This window comes from Ursus maritimus, unplaced genomic scaffold (genome assembly GCF_017311325.1).
Source record: "Ursus maritimus isolate PB19 unplaced genomic scaffold, ASM1731132v1 scaffold_8, whole genome shotgun sequence".
In the NCBI taxonomy this organism is placed as follows: Eukaryota; Metazoa; Chordata; class Mammalia; order Carnivora; family Ursidae; genus Ursus; species Ursus maritimus.
Window position 1 is genome coordinate 82132994 of NW_024426996.1, and position 13342 is coordinate 82146335.

The 13342-nt window shown below is 51.6% G+C and overlaps 1 protein-coding gene across 2 annotated transcripts in view; it reads right to left on the reverse strand.

Moving 5' to 3' along the window:
* Positions 1 to 6371: 6371 nt before the first annotated feature.
* The window catches only part of PCGF3 (polycomb group ring finger 3), a 53978-nt gene continuing 47007 nt past the window's right edge, over positions 6372 to 13342 (reverse strand). For both annotated transcript variants that reach the window (XM_040625098.1, XM_040625097.1), the window contains 2 exons: positions 10663 to 10743; positions 6372 to 10246 (listed from right to left, as the gene is read on the reverse strand). In XM_040625098.1, the coding sequence (XP_040481032.1) occupies positions 10199 to 10246; positions 10663 to 10743 (129 nt within the window). In that variant the 3' untranslated portion in view covers positions 6372 to 10198. The remainder of the gene's footprint in view (positions 10247 to 10662; positions 10744 to 13342) is intronic.

A 13342-nucleotide genomic window follows, 5' to 3' on the forward strand; every position in this document is an offset into this window, starting at 1 on the left:
ATTTCAGAAACAAAACAGAGGACCATAGGGGAAGAGAGGAAAAAATGAAACAAGAGGAAACCAGAGAGGGAGACAAACCAAAAGACTCTTAATCATAGGAAACAAACTGAGGGCTGCTGGAGGGGAGGAGGGTGGGGGATGGGGTAATTAGGTGATGGGCATTAAGGAGGGCACATGATGTAATGACCACTGGGTGTTATATAAGACTGATGAATCACAGACCTATATCTCTGAAACCAATAATACATTATATATACTTATTTGAATTAAAATAAAAAATGTTAGGAAAAAGGAAGGAAGGAAGGAAGGAAGGAAGGAAGGAAGGAAGGAAGGAAGGAGAAATGAAGAAGGAAAGAAAGAAGAAAGGAAGGACGAAGGAAAGAATGAGTGATCGATAAAAAGGCAGACCGAAAGACTTAGGTATAAATCTAACCAAACATGTATAGGGTCCGTATGCTGAAAACCATAAAATGCTGATAACAATTTAAAAAGACCTACATAAATACAGTGATATAACATACTCATGAATGGGAAGTCAATCTCCCCCAAAATGATCTATAGAATTAGCATAATTCCAAAAATCCTAGTAGGACATTTTCATAGATACAGATGATTCTAAAATTTATATGAAATGGTTATGGAGCTAGGATAGCTCAAGTAATTTTTTATAAAGAAGAACAAAGGTGGACGAATCAGACTACCCAATTTTAATGCTTTCCCTAAAGCAACAACAATCTAGACAGTGTGTTGTTGGCAAGGGGACAAGACACACAGGCGCAAAGGTCAGAATAGAGTCCAGGAATAGACGCAAATACATATGGTCGACTGATCTTTGACAACGTGCAAAAGCAATCCAGGGGAGAAAGGACAGTCTTTTCAACAAATGGTAATGGAACAATTAGTCACCCATATGCAAAAAATTGAACTGTGACGTACACCTTATGCCTTACAACTAACTCAAACTGGATCACATATAAATAAGCATAAAAGTATAAAATATTTGCAAGAAAACGGAAAAATATATTCATGACCTGGCATCTAGCACAGTTTTAGAAATGACACCAAAAGCATAATCCATGAAATAATCCATGAAAGAAAGGCATTGATAAATTGGACCTCATCAAAATTAAAAACATTTGGCCTGCTGACACAGTGCTGAGAGAATGAAAACACAAGCTAGAGACTGGGAGAAATACTTACAAACCACATAGCCAACTGAGGACTTGTAGCCAGGATATAGAAAGAACTGTCAAAACTCAACAATGAGAAAATAAAACCCCTCAATTAAAAAGTGGGCAAAAGATGCACCACAGACGAAATAATGGCAGACAAGCACAAGGGGTCCCACGTCAGGAGCCCCAGGGAAACGCACAGTAAGTGAGAGCGAGACCCTGCGTTGCCATCAGAAAGGCCAACAAGGGACACAAACCCTTACGTCCACGTGCAGACCTGTGCCGGAGTGTTCACAGCTGCTCCAGGCACAACCGTCGAACTGAAACACAGAAGCTTTGCGTGAGCTGGTAAACTGTGGCCTGCCCACGCCGCAGGAAAGGGGGGCATGGACATGTGCGGGGGGTGCTCAGAGGTCTGTGCTGACCACGCTCCTGAGACGGCAGCTGCGGTGCTGAGGTCAGTGGTTGCCAGGAGCCACAGGCGGGGAGGGTGTGTAGCAAGAAAGGGCTGGCGGGAGCAAGGAGTCTCCGGCTGATGTGCTGCTCTGTGCCCTGACCAGTGGTTGCACAAATCCATGTATGTGGAGGAACTCCAAAACCAACAGAAATAGGCTAATTTAAAATTTCTCATTTAAAAAACAAAATAATTAACACATACTCCTGATTAAAATACTAAGTAAGCTGTAACGCGAGGCAATTTCTCCACGTAGTAGGAGGCATTTGTGAAACGCCCACAACCATCGTGCTTAAAAGCAGACTTCAAGAACACCCCCATCAGGGGCCGGGGTGGCGCGGCCCGGGAACCACCCGACTCTTCCTTTCGGCTCAGGTCGTGATCTCCGGGCTGTGGCATCGAGCCCCGCGGCGGGCTCCGCGTTCAGTGGGGAGTCTGCAGGAGACTGTCTCTCCCTCTGCCCCCACCCCCCACTCAAGCTCCCTCTCTCTCTCTCTCAAGAAGAGTCCCCACCAAAGTCTCAGACCACAGCACGCTTGCTGTCGTCTTCCACAGGGAGCGTGAACCACAAAGGAGCAGTGTGCGTGGAAGAAACGTCGGCAACAGGCTCGTGGTCTGTTGTGACCCCACCGCGTGGACCTCCCCGGAATCCCCCTGGAGCCTCGGAACCGACTCCGCACAAAGCAGCACGTCCTCTCATCACCAGTTAGCACACGGGCCAGGCCCCCCCTTCCTGAGTGGAGACAGGAAACAACCAACCACACAAGAAACGTGAGAACTCTGAAGAAAACGCGGACGCCCCTGGGAAGACACACAAACACGCCGTATTGTGGGTGTTGAAAGCCAACCCACAACGTACCGATGAGAAACTTTCTGTAGCAAACAAAACGAGCGCCCTGCAACTCTGGTGTGCCCCAGGGTGGCCTTACGTGACCTGCGCGAGCCACGAGTGTGACCAAGCCGGTCCTGGTAGCTAGAACCCTTGCAGGTGCTCCTGGGGGCGCTGAGGGACAGTGCTCTGGCCAGAGGCAGGGGGATCTGAGACCAGACACACCTCCATCAGGGAGCACATCTGCCCACCCCAGCCACGCTCCCGGAGGTAGGCCCGGTCATCTCCAGTGGCCCCTCCAGCTGCTCTGGGGTGCAGTGTGGCAGACAGGGGAAGGGGAGAAGGTGACTCAGCAACGTCCCAGTGCAACACCTACACAGCCATGGCACCGTGCACGATTAATGGTGCGGACCTCTGTCTCCCTCCATCTCTCCAGAGCCCTGGGCTTCTGGGACCACTGCCCCCAACCCTCCGCAGCTCTGAGGTCCTGGGACCACCTTCCTGAGCCCTGGGGTCCCACAAACAACAGAACGATAAACAGTACAAACACCAGAATACCTCCTAGAACTCTTAGCTAGAATTTATGTCTGTCTTGTGCTCCCCAAGATCTTAAAGAAGTGATTTCCCACCACCAAGAGTATATTCTTTTTTTTTTTTTTAAGATTTTATTTATTTATTTGAGAGAGAGCGAGCAAGAGAGCGCGAGACGAGGGGAGGAGCAGAGGGAGAGGGAGAAGCAAACCTTGTGGTGAGCAGGGAGTCTGATGCAGGCTTGAGCCCATGACCCTGGGACCATGACCTGACCCGAAACCAAGAGTCGGACACTTAACTGACTGAGCCACCCAGGCACCCCTTGACTAAAAACGTTCTTAGGGCGCCTGGGTGGCTCAGTCAGTTGAGCGTCTGCCTTTGGCTCAGGTCGTGATCTCAGGGTCCTGGGATCGAGTCCCACATCAGGCTCCCTGCTCAGTGGGGGGTCTGCTTCTCCCTCTGCCATTCCCCTTGCTCATGCTCTTTTTCAAATGAATAAATAAAATCTTTTAAAAAATATTCTTAAAGCAGCAAATTTGTTTTCATAGTACCCCAATGCACTTAAAAAACAGCAGGAATAAATGTAAAATTATTTACTTTTCATACCAAAATAAAATCCAGCTTAATAAAAATGAAGCTGACAAGAGTCCTACTGTAGAGCCCGCACATGGTTGAGACGGACCTGCGCCTCTCTCTAGGACCTGGGAAAGCATCTCACTGCCATGTAAATACGAGAAGGTACAACAATGGAACCAATGGTCTTTTTCTTGAAAGTAGGCTTCAGGCCCAACGTGGGGCTTGAACTCACGACCCTAAGGTTGAGAGTCACAGGCTCTACCTACTGAGCCAGCCAGGTGCCCCCCCTCTTTGGTCTTTGATGGAGGGAGTGGTATGTCCTACAGGTGATTTACCGGGTAAGCGCAGGTGTATTTCAGAGTAACTAGGAGATGGAGATACTTTCATTGTCCCAGTGAAAGGGTGCAGTCAGGACAGTGAAGCAGGCAGCCCCCCAACAGCCCACGGGTCTGGCCACAGCTGCCCTTATGGGGGTCTCGCTGTACCCACTGCGGGTCTTATCCTTAAGAACCAATAGTCCAAGGGAGACATGTACGCTCAGCCTCCAGCAGCGCTGTGCCTCGTGCTCCTGAGATACTGAGGCCTTTCTGTGCGGGCCAGGGCAGAGCTAACACGGTTTCTTTGGCAAACATGTGTTACATTTTAGGGGATGCACAACCACGTCTGTAATAGTTCTTACAGTTACAATGGGACTCACACGTTTTCAGGCACATGGATTCGCACTGGAGTGCAACCACCAGTAGGACCTCAGGTCAGAGGAGCACACGAGCACACACAGGCCTTCCAGGCCTGCAGGGAGGGGTACAGCCGCCTTCTCTGGGGCGTTCCCTGGTCTCTGGTGGAGCAAGGAGCATCGCAGGCCCCTGGTGCCCACCAGCCTCACCTAGCCCCAGCGCAGACTCGGACCAGCAAGAGGGGCCTAACCCCGAAGACGCCCCCGCCTGCGGCTCCCTGCCGCCGACTCCAGTATCCAGGGGAACGTCTGCTAACTTGACATTTGTGAGATGAAGTAAACTTCACCTTACCGAAAGAAAGCAAATAAAATAGGCAAAGTCCGTTTCTTTCTTTTTTTTTTTAATTAAGATTTTACTTATTTATTTGAGAGAGAGAGACAGAGAGAGCAAGAGAGAGCATGAGTGGGGAGGAGAGGGAGAAGCAGACTCCCTGCTGAGCACAGAGCCTGACGTGGAACTTGATCCCAGGACCCTGGAATCATGACCTGAGCTGAAGGCAGACGCCTAACCGACTGAGCCACCCAGGCGCCCCTGCAAAATCTGTTTCTTAACAGTAAACTTTTCTTTCAAGTTTACTGATCTGAAACCCATGAGAGAATACAATTTTGGTTATCGTATTCTGTCTTTTCAGCTCCAGTTTTCTCAGATTTTCAAGATTCTGTCAATTATGTAACCTTTAAAAAATAAAGTTTTGGGCACAGTGCCTCCCCCCCAGTGGTCTCTCATGGGTAATTTCATGTCTGCTTGACTGGGCCCTGGGATGCCCAGACACAAATTACTCTGGGTGTGCCCGTGAGGGTGTTTCTGGATGAGAGGAGCATCCGGTCTGGTGGGCTGAGCCTCCCAGTGTCGGTGGGCATCACTCAAGCCCTGGAGGGCCTGAGTAGAACAGAAAGGTGGGGGAAGAGGGAGCACCTCCTGCCTGACACCTGAGCTGGGACATGGTCCTCTCCTGCCCTCCACGGCACTGCACATGCCCTCCCCAGTCTACAGCTGACAGACGGCCTCCATAGTCCTGTGAGCAAACTCCCTTTACATGTATGCAGACAGCAAATGGAGTCACTCCTGTCAGGCAGTGACCTGACCAGCCAAGACCGGGGATCGCCAAGACCAGCACAGGCTGACGACACCAGCAACGGTAACCAGAACCAGAAGAGGCCGGCAAAGGCCCAAGACCGATTAAACTCCTTTAAAAAGGGAGGTGTTTTGCAGCGAGTGTCGACTTTCCAGAGGATGACCCTTTCATGTCTGACTGTATCCGAGAGGCGACTGCCACCCCAATCTCTGTCCAACTGCTCTCTGAACAGGGCAGAGCCCCCCGACCCCGCCACGGCCCGGACATAACAAGCACTTCATGCAGACAGCTGCCCTGGACGGGACCAAGTTCTCCTCTCAACTGCTCGCTCACAGGCTGACTTTGCGTTTGGTTTGTTAACATCTTGTTCCCTTGTATCTTGTTTGCTGTGATTTTTTAATGTGCTTTGGTTTGTGTGAGGTGTATGTGTAGTGAAATGTCACTGAGTTTGGAACCTAAGCCTTGCTTACAGCTGAGGAAAGCTGACGCTTTGGGAGAACACGACCGTGTGCCCGCCTCAGCGCTCCTGACAGTGCACGCCGAGAGCCGCGAGCGCGTACCCTTCGCCGGCTCTGCTCCTCTGGAGGACCCCGACTAACACCCTGACAGGGAGTAAGATACCGTCAGTCCACCCGCCACAGGGACTAGCAGGTTCTCTTTTTAACAGTGTTTTCATTGGCACATGGAGCTCAAACCAAAGGGAGTCCTCACTCCCAGCAAACAGACGAGCGGCGTGGACGTCACTCACACCCCGCCAACCACTGGACCAGCCTCACTGAAGTGTGCGGCTACAAGGGCCGCGCAAAGCAGAGTACGGAGGCAGTTCATCTGTGAGGCAGACAACGGCGTGCGGGGGCTGGTACTGTCCATTACACACAGTACGTAACAGATCATCTATCTTAGGCTCTTAGAGGTACTTCACATTATCTGTAAAAAACCCCAAAACTCCAAAAAGCCAAGTGTTTTAGATTATAAATTTCCAACTTGAAAGAATTTTAGGTAAGTTTTTCTTTTGCTTTTATTACAAGCATATAATATTAATTGGCAAAACACTGAGTACAAGCTTCACTATCATAAAATCAAAACATTTAAGCAATATTCCAAAAAAGATTTTAGACAAAAACTAGCCACCAATAGTACAAAAATTACACACCAACACAAAGCATAAAAAATGTAAACTTTCAAATTAAACAGTCAAAAATATGTATCTGCATTGTCATCTCAATAAACCGCGACACATGTGGCAATCAGGCTAACGGCGGCTCACGCCCCGGACCCACATCATTTGGGGAAAAATGGTTTCCTTAGACCCAATTAAGTTGTCAGAATAGACGTTTACACTAATGCTACACACATTTTAGGGGACACTTAAACTTCAGTCCACCCTTCAGATGCGCTCATGGACGTGGTGAACCACACGCGATGCTGGTGGAGAGCGGGGGGCGGGGGGTGAGGGCAGAGCCTCCTTGGTGGGCTGGCGGCTGGCCGCATCACACCTGTCCCTGCCTGGCAGGGACGGGATCTTTGTAAAGATTACGGCTAGGTTGAATAATGGTCTTCTAATCTACTCATCCCACCTCACGAGTCTGTTCAAATGCCAGGACAGAGAAACACATTGGCTTATCACGCTAAGGTCACACGTGATGTGGTGGAGTGTAAAATGATTTCCTGAGGAAACAGAGAAACCGGATTGTTTCTGACTTAACTATCTGCGCCGCTTACCTTCAATGTCTCGAGAGCATATCTAATATTCACGTATAAAGTAGAGATCAGCTGGCGTGTTCCTAGAACAATCAATCCAATGACACATTTTAAGTTGCTGTAAAATGCCCTCCTGTGCGCTTTGAGGAAAAAAGGAAACGACTTTCTAAAGACTTCACCACAAGGAGGCATCAGAGGCCGCACGCCCTGGAGGGACAGTAGCTCCGTCCAGAGTGTGGGCATCCAGGGCTGTGAGCGCGCAGGGTCTGAAAGCAGGAGACCCAGGGCGGCCACACACCACTTCCCGGCAGCCTGCCCGGTCACGTACGGGGCACACACACAAACCATCCCCAAACAGCATTCTTGTAACGACAGTGAAAAGGAAAAACCAAACAGCCGAATGTACATGTTTTGAAATTCCACCGACGTTCCCTTTCGATTTAGCAGAAGAGATGCGACATTACAATTTGAACAGGTGTCTAATAAATGCGTCTTGGAACCTATTGCACAAAAGCATCAACAATGCTCTTCATCATCTCTATAAAACAAAAACGTACAAAGTAAAAGCTACTCAAAGTAAAAAGAAGAAGCTTGCAAAACATGTCACAATTTCATTTTATATGCCTGTAAATAAAGCTGGACCACGGAAACCAAACAATTGGATGGGAAAATATGATAGAAGGCTTAAAATAGAATAAATAATTTTATAAAGTTAAGTTTTCTTTTTTTTAACCCCCCAAATCTTAAATTCAATATTATATATTCTATCTGAATTTTCTATCTTCATGAAAACTGCATGTAGTGAGACCGCGTGCTGGGAGGCGCGTCCCACTGCCGGTGACGGTGACGCAGGAAGGTAACTGAACAGCACTTGTGTTACCAGCGTAAACAGTCGTGAAAACCACTTCACAGGAACTCCGTCTGCTAAAAAAAGAAACTGATCCTGGCTTTCATGCTCGAAAAAACAAAACTCAGCCTTTTGAGGTGAAATGAAAGTGTGCCAGTGGGGAAGGGACCACGGAAGCTGCCCTGGGACACAGGCTCTGGGCTCCTGTCAGCCGAGGGGCAGGGGTCCCCGGGGCCGTCGTGCAGTGAAGACAGTCTGCATGAGGAATCTTAGAAAAATAGGTACGTCTGCTGCTGAGGTTTTGTCAGGTTAACACGATTACAAAAGGGGGTCACAGGAGGGTCAGCAGCCAGCCGGCGGTGTTAGCGCTGGCTCGGTCTCCACCTCCTTGTGCATCGGAACACGTCCACTTAGCACCATAGCAAATTCAAGTGATTTCAAAGATAGCTACAAAGTTACAAATATGTACTAGGAGATTATTACAGCGACACTCAGTCGAATCTGAACTGTGAGTTGATTTTGTCTGAATTTGGGTGCTTACACTGTTGAGCCCTCCCCTCCTCCGCCACCCAGGGAAATAGCCAGTTGGAACGCTCCACCTAAAACCGCACTGTGGTCACGCGTGGCTGTGCGGCGCGTCAGTAGTAGTGTGTATGCTGAGGTAGACAGGTAATGTTGACTCATACACACCTACTCGCTAACCCTCGTGGAGCGACTCGAACGCACGCCTGGGACGGACAGCAAGCTGGCCAACCGAACGCGTCAGACACTCACTACTGGGCGTTAATGGGCTTTAATGAGAGGCGAACGCTGACCAACTCCTAACAGAACCTGTTTTTAGGTTTCTAAGAGGTCTTACATTAGGGTCCCTTGGATTGAATTAATCTGAATGGTTTTCTTGTCACCAAGATTAGGTCTCACGTATATGGAAGAGGAAGCAGAAGAAACCCAACGCTAACTTTCAAAGCAAATGTGAGAAGAAACTCTAGTCAGGGCGGTGACATACCCCACGAAGAAAGGAGGTGGGCGGTCGTGGACACTGGCGCTGGCGGCCGCCCGGGGGGTGACTGCGGAGGACCGGGAGGAACTCAGAGCTCACAGACAAACGGACGGTGCGGACGGAGAGGACAAGGATGGACACAGAACCCCAGGACAACACTTCCATGGCCCCGGAAAACGGCTGCGTTCTCCTCCTGCCTTTACACTTTCCAAGTTACTGTTTTAAAGGGACAAACGCCTGTGTGCTGGCAGAGCTTATTCACTAATTCCACAAAAATATTAACATTTGGGAGGAGAAAGGGGTTAACAAAGTGTGTGCTGCCTGCGACTGGCATTTCAGGCCATCAAGGTACCGAAAGAACCACCGGCAGGCTCCTCCGAAGCGCAAGCTGGCTGGAGGGCGCATCTCCCCGACAACAGCCTCAGGCGAAAGCCGTCCAGGAGGGCGAGGGGTGGTCTGCACGCCTGGGGCACCCGTCCTCCTCCGACCCACGGAAAACCCCCACACCACGCCCCCGCCTCTCTCTTCAGCACGATGACCACGGGAAAGAATGGAGGAAGTAAGTGGCAGCCCTGAGAGATCAGAGCCCTATCTGCGACCGGTGATGCTGAAGAACTAGGGCGGCTCCACAGGCCAGCACTGGGCCGGCCCGGCCAGCTCCGCCCTACCCTGTGCAGCGCCCGGCCCGCGACGGGCCAGCAGCGCGGGTGGAGCCCCTCCCCCGCCCCAGGGCGCGTGGCCCCAGTGCATCCTCGGAGCCCAGAGTGCCCCCGAGGCAGGGGAGCTGTCGACTTTTCGTGGTTCGCAAAGTGGAAAATCAAATACCGTGGCTAACTCATAGTATCAATGGAATGCTCTTAAATTAACCCTTTATCTAACCCTTCTAAGTCTTCAGGAAGCTAAAGGCAACATAAATATTGTCATTCACCATGAAGAGAGGTTGTTTTCAATAACTTAGGAAGGGTTCGGTAAACGTACAAGTATTTTTGAGGCTTACCGTGAACCTAATTCATAAACAGAACGGAAATGACCAGATTTCAAGGCCTGGAAAGCAAGCACAGGTCGTGTGGCCACTATGTTTACCATCTAGTCTGTGAGAGGCGCCCATTCGGCCGCTGAGACTGTGAAGTGTTTCGTCGTCTTGTAACCGTGGTGCTGGTAGTGTCTTGTTGAGTGTGAATTCTCTCATACAAAAGTTATAAATACTCTATTCAGAAATCTGGTCCCCACGGCACCCGCGGGCGACAGCGCGGTCGGCGGGACCCGGCCGCGGCCAAGCTCAGAGCAGGTCCATCTTGGGTCTGTAGTGCAGCAGGAGTGGCGCCTTCTGCAAGACAAAGTCAGAGCACGGTGCCGTCACAGCCGCCAGCCGCGCTGACGGGGCCCCCTCCCCGGGGCCTGCGCACACTCGCTGCCCCACCCGCTCCCGGCGGCTATCACCCCCTTCTCCGGGCTGCCCCTCGAGTCGGGGTCCTGCCATCTGCTTCCTGCACTGGGGCGGGGGGGCACCCTCTGAATACAGCAGCCTGCTGCGGTGGGGTGGGGTGGCCTTGGCCAGGAGAGATGGTGCTTGCCCAAGGACCCTATGTGGCTGGGGCACTGATGATTTCAGAATGACTGCCTTTCAGAACAACCCTGTGACAGTTATTTCTAAGCTCTTAGTTGAAAATATGCACAGAAAAGAAGTTTGCCATTTGTAGCAGACTCTGACAATCAAACAATCCAACCTTTACAAGGTCTTACCTTGAATCTCCACCTTGTGACAACCACAAATTTGAGCGTGTGGTCCTTGCCCAGGATTTCCTCATTGCATAAAATGTCCAGCTGGCGGGAGAAGAAGGCTTCAGTCAGGGCCCCAAGGGCATGGCGCTCGGCACACCTGGCCTCCAGGCTGCACCAGCTATGCCAGTCGGACCACACAATGTCAGTCGCCCGAGGGTGACATGTCGTTTCCAGGTGGCACAGGTGGGGCAGTGCTTGGAAGGCCCCGCCCCAACTCACCTGAGGGCCAGGAGCACCTGGGGCCTGAGGGGTCCACACGCACCCATGTCTCCCCTCCCCGAGGGCCCTCGGCTGAGGTCACCACACTGTGCTCGTCTGTCTCCCCACCTCAGTCCACTCTTGGCCAAGTCGGTCCCTTTTACCTCAGTGGAAAAAGGAAATGGGCTCTTCAGATGGTCTTTTTCCTTTCTTTTTTAAAAAGACTATTTTTAGAGCAGTTTGGGGGTGAGAGCAGCGCTGAGAGGGAGGTTCAGAGAGAGATCTCTCATGAGCCCCCGTCCCCCCACCAGCCACATCCACACCGGAGTGGGGCGTCTGTTACGGTGGACGAGCCTCCACGGACACGCCATCATCACCCAGAGTCCACAGACGACGTCAGGGCCACGCCTGGTGGCGCACATTCTGTGGGTCTGGACGAGGGCATCAGGACAGGTGCCCACCCCCGGCCCCCGAATCCCCGTGCTCCACCTGTTCATCCCCCCCCCCCCAACCCCTGACAACTGCTGATCTTGTTACTGTCTGGCGGTTCTGCCTTTTCCGGAACGTCCCACCGCTGGAACCCTACTGCGTCTTTCCCTTCGTCGTGTCATTTAAGGCTCCTCCGTGTCTCCTCATGGCTTGGGCGTCCTTTCCCGTCAGCACGAGTGATCGTCTGTTGTCCGGGTGGAAGACAGGTCATCTCTCCACGCACACACTGAAGGACGTCTCGGGTGCTTTCAGGTTTCGGCGATTATGAATAAAGCTGCTATCAGCATCCGTGGGCAGGTTTTGGTGTGGACGTGAGGTTTTGGGTAATTCGGGTGAGCACCGCGGACCACGACTGCTGGACCGCACGGCGAGAGCATATTTAGTTTTGTAAGAAACTGCCAAATGGCCTTCCACCAGCCGTGGACAGGAGTCCCTGTTGCTCCACACCCTCGCTGACATGTGGTCAGAGTTCTGGATTTTGGTGGTTCTGACAGGTGTGGAGTGGTATCTTGTTTTAATGTTTCCCTGACGACAAATGATGTTGACTCAGATGGTCTTTTAAACTCCCTCAGGGCAAAGGGCCCCTGCATCCTCGGGGAGGGGCTGGACAGGGGGCACACACGGGGCTGCCTGGGGCTGGCTCTGAGAAGACTGCCCTGATGCCAAACCCCACCTCCCCCAGGCAGGACCCTTACTCACGTCGACCCTCTGGGGGACCTCACCATGACTCTGGGCTCCAAATGGCACCACACACCAAGGACCCCAACCTTGACTTGGGGCCCCGACACTCACCTTAGTTCACCTTCCACCGCGTGAGCAGTGACCACAGCAGCCTGTCCCCAGACGCTGTCCACCCAGGTGCACAGCCCCTAACCCTGCTTCCCCTACAGCTCCGCCAAACACACCAGCAAATCATTTCGGCGCTCTCCGGGTCAGGCTCCGCGGCTGCCCTGAAACCCTACCGCCGGAGGGCTGAAAACGGCAGACTTAACCTCAGTGTCCTGCCTGAAAGCCAGGAGGCCACCCCCTCCAGCCTCTGCTCTGTCTCCACAGCTTTCTGCTAGCTCTGTGCCCCAGATCTCCTTCTGCCTCTCTTTTTGTGTATCAGGACAGTTTATTCCTTTTTATTGTTTTTTTAAATGTGATAAAATGCACATAAAATATGCCATCGTAACCATTTTTAAGTGGGCAGTTCCGTGGCATCAGGCACATTCACAGTGTTGTGAACAGCCCCCCGTCCACCTCCAGAACTTTCTCATCTTCCCAAACTGCCCCCAAGAAACACTAGCTCCCCATCTCTCCCCCGTCCCCCAGCCCCCGACACCCACCACCCACTTTCTGTCTCTATGATCTGACCCCTCTAGGGACTCTCAGAGGTGGGCTCATACAGTGTTGTCCCTTTGTGGCTGGCTCATGTCACTGAGCACAAGGTCCTCAGGGTTCATCCGGGTGGTGGCAGGTGTCAGAATGTCGTTCCTGGTTAAGGCTGAATAACACTCCATCGTGTGGAATGTGTCCGTTTTGTTTATCCGTCCGACCGTCCATCCATCCGTCCATCTTTCTGTCCATCCATCCGTCCTTCTATCCGTCCGACTGTCCATCCATCCATCCTTCTATCTGTCCGTCTGTCCACCCGTCCACGGACACTCGGGTGCTTCCCTGTCTTAGCGGCCGTGCGTAACGCGGCCGTGAACACGGGGGTGCCGGCGTCTCCTCGAGACCCTGCTCTCTGTTCTTCGGGGAACCTACCCAGACGTGGAATTGCTGGATCATATAGTGATTCTGTTTAATTTTTTGAGGACTCTCCACGTTGTTTTCCATAGCGGCCGCACCATTTTACACACCATCGCCCTCCCCCTGATGGCGCAGTGTTCCAGTTTCCCCACATCCTCGCCATCTTCTGTTGTTTACTCATTTTTTACAGTAGCCATCCTACTAGGTATGAAGTGGTTCC